This window comes from Triticum urartu, chromosome 2A, assembly GCF_056163025.1.
Source record: "Triticum urartu cultivar PI428250 chromosome 2A, HENAU_Tu73, whole genome shotgun sequence".
NCBI lineage: Eukaryota > Viridiplantae > Streptophyta > Magnoliopsida > Poales > Poaceae > Triticum > Triticum urartu.
In genome coordinates, this window is record NC_141874.1 from 735,735,087 (window position 1) to 735,738,501 (window position 3,415).

Consider the following 3,415-nt stretch of genomic DNA (forward strand, 5'->3'; position numbering starts at 1 on the left):
TCTGGCTGCCTATAAGAATACGCCGGCCCTGCCTCCCAAATCATTCCGCGGTTTCTTCCTTGCCCATCACCGGTTCCCTGAGCTCCCACCCGCCAACGTTCGTCAGTCGGTCAGTGCCGGCCGGGTTGGAGTTGGATCCATGGCGGAGAAGAAGGTTTGTTCCATACAGTCAACCGAATTGGGATCTCTCTCTCTCTCTCTCTCTCTCTCTCTCTCTCTCTCTCTCTCTCTCTCTCTCTCTCTTCTGATTTCATGTTTGCTGATCTTGTTTTGCTGGCGGCTGTGGAATTCAGGTTGTGGTGAAGCTGGACGTGCACGACGACAGGCAGAAGCAGAAGGCGATGCAGGTCGTCTCCACCCTCCACGGTAATAATAGTCCCCTGCTTCTCCTTCTTCTCCGGTTCCGCCAGAATTTTCATCATGCAGCTCACCGAAAACTGTCGCTCTTCCTCAGGTATCGACCATATCGCCGTGGACATGAAGGACCAGAAGATGACGGTCATCGGCACCGTCGACCCCGTCGTCCTCGTCGAAAGGCTGCGCAGCAAGTTCCCCACGGCGCAGATGCTCACCGTCGGCCCGGCCAAGGAGGAGAAGAAGGACGCCGCCAAGAAGGAAGGCGAGAAGAAGGAGGGCGACAAGAAGGAGGGCGAGAAGAGCAAGCCGGTGGTGTACCCGCCTCCGTACTGGTACCCGCCGCCGCCGTACCACCACGCCTGCAGCGGCGAGGAGGACCCCAACTCGTGCATCATCTCCTAATCGGCGGGCGCCGCCGATTTCCTCCTCTGTACATTTTTGTACCTGGCCGTGTGCTGCCTGCCTGGCGATCGATCCTGCGTGCCACGGTGATCGACGAGGGCATGCGCTATACATAAGGCCGTGTAAGGATTTGCGCCGGTGATCTAGTGAGTTTATAAATTGCAGATACAAAATGGAATCACAGCGTGCAGGAAAATTAATAGAACTGCCCACTTGGATTTTCAGTGAATTCGGTGACAAGTAAGTGCTGAAATAAATAAACCGGAGGTGCCGCACAATGAGATCGATCCAAAATTAAGGCGGCTAGGTAGATTGGGCTCTCGTGCAGCTTTACATTTACCAATAGAAACTCTGAACCTGTCCGGCTGTGCTCCACCTGAGAGTTGCCTTCAGTCTTGATGGCAAAACCAAAAGGTCTCCAAGATTTTCCACTGCTTCTAATCACTTACTCATTGATGTTTTCTTTGACAGCGAGTGAGCCCCATCGGCACCTCCCTCACGAGTCCTAACACATGATTAGGACATAATGCATTGTTAACTGTCCATCTCATGAAATACAACTTGTTAAATTGTTGCTCTAGCTGCATGGCGCTTTCAGTAATATCCATCAAACATCTTTTGTTCTCTACCGACGACTGCAGAGCCGTGCACATTTTAACCGTCCATTAACCTATTTGCTTGACTTTGTGTTTTAAAATTATTTGCTTGACTTTGCGATAACTTTACTACATTTAAAGAAGCAAACACTTTTTTTTTCTAGAAAGCAACAGCTAAAAAATCTTCCCACTATTTTGTTTGGAAGATGCACCAGCACGTACACTCAGGCAACGTCTGCTGAACACTACAGCCACAAAGATTTAGGATTGACGAGCTCACCATAGGTTTATCGCCTTTGTTGAAATAATATGCCTCACCCACTTAGAAAAAATAACACGGTTTAACTTTGACAGTACGGAAGATGGTTGTGAGTGTTTTGGACCCCCATTCTGCTGGTGTTGGTTCGATTTAGGATATACTCCCTCCGTCCGGTATGAGGAACAAGCTTAGGACATGCTTTTTTGGACGGAGGGAGTATCAGTTTTCTCTTTTGGATACGAAAGTGATGATTGATGCGTTGCAGTTGTTAGTGTTAAGGTAATGCTTGGTGTTTCATTGACATCCGTGATATAGTATGTTCGGAGATGTAAGATGTTGTTGCTCTTTCCCTGTAAAGAAAAACTTCATTTTCATAATGAAAACGGGGTCATGTGGCCCATCTTATCGTAAAAAAATTGTCAAATATGCTTCATTTAATTTTCACTTTGTGACTAATTTTATTAAGTTAAATTGCTTTTGCTGCAAAACCTCTTTGTGGTGACTTCATGATGGTTTTTAGAATGTTTATTATTCTCTTCAACCCAAATGTGGTTTGACACATCTCTAGTATATAACTTTAGTACGGAGTATGTTTTTTCAATACAGACAAACCAGACCCACATGCCAGGACAATGGGACAGCGGATTGAGCAGGAGTATTCAACATCACACTTAAGCAACCTCGTGTTGTAAGCCGCAATTGTCACAAACACAATGCTGGGGTCTTTCGATACACGAGGACCACTATAATCTTCTCTAACATCAAGAAAGAAGTGTCGCTTTTGGTAAATGCCACAGCAAGTCATCTTAGTGTAATACTCCCTCCGGTCCTTTTTATTCTGCATATTAGATTTGTGTGAAGTCAAACTTTGCAAAGTTTGACCAAAATTATATTAAAAAATATCAACATCTACAATACCTAATATGTATATACTACGATATTACATTTCATAATGAATCTAACAATACTGATGTTGCATTGTGAATGTCGATACTTTTCCGTACAAGTATGGTCAAAGTAAACATACTTTTTTTTGCGGAGAAAGTAAAAAAACTTTGACTTCAGAAAAACTTATATGCAGACTAAAAATGACCGGAGGGAGTATAATCCCGGGAGAGTGGTCCCGTTGTTTTGGCTATGGCACTGCTTGTGATGTACATAAACTCTTTTCTGACTTCGCTTGATCCATCACCATTAATTATCCCCCCATTATTCTAAAGCCCCACCCCGACTTCTCCATAAAAAGGGACGGCAGAGTTGAAAGTTGAACCTTTTCCAGCAAAAGCAGATGGATACAAGGATGTTCGTGCGTGCATGCACCATATGGGTTATTGGATGCGTCGTGCGGTGAAAGCCTTTTCGACGATAATCCGTTCTTGCCAAGGTGAGGCTGCGTCCACGTCTAGCAAGGTAGAACCGTTATCGTCTCTGTATTTCTTTTATCCGGCGACGCCACTGACGCACGCAAGCACGTATGCACTTGGACTGTGTTGGGCTGGGTTGGGTTCGGTCTTTGGGGTTAGCCACTAGCTTCTCCCTTGGACGCGCGCCGCCGGTTCCTTGAAGCTGGCCGTGCTGCCTGCCGATCGATCATGCCTTTTACGGTGACCAACGGTGTGCGATATACATTAGGCCGTGTAAGGATTTTGCGCCGGTGATTCAGCAGCGGTGCATCTGCTGAGTTTGTAAAGTGCAGATATGGAATGGACTTGCTGTGTGGAGGATTACTCCAGTTGTATTTTGGGTAGAAGCTCACTGAATGCTACCCAATGGCGATAAGAAAGTACTGGAATGGATAAAC

At 46.0% G+C, this 3,415-nt stretch overlaps 1 protein-coding gene across 1 annotated transcript; it reads left to right on the forward strand.

Annotated features, from left to right (window-relative positions):
* Nucleotides 1-988, forward strand: LOC125528111 (heavy metal-associated isoprenylated plant protein 39). Its single transcript, XM_048692621.2, has 3 exons — nucleotides 1-154; nucleotides 294-366; nucleotides 455-988. The coding sequence occupies exons 1-3, from the start codon at nucleotides 140-142 to the stop codon at nucleotides 757-759; spliced, it is 393 nt and encodes a 130-aa protein (XP_048548578.2). The 5' UTR covers nucleotides 1-139; the 3' UTR covers nucleotides 760-988.
* The last annotated feature ends 2,427 nt before the right edge of the window (nucleotides 989-3,415 follow it).

What these genes read in the sequence shown, in the direction of transcription:
- LOC125528111 (XM_048692621.2), top strand. An exon ending in GGTCGTCTCCACCCTCCACG is followed by an intron (nt 367 to 454) that starts GTAATAATAGTC and finishes GCTCTTCCTCAG; the next exon opens with GTATCGACCATATCGCCGTG.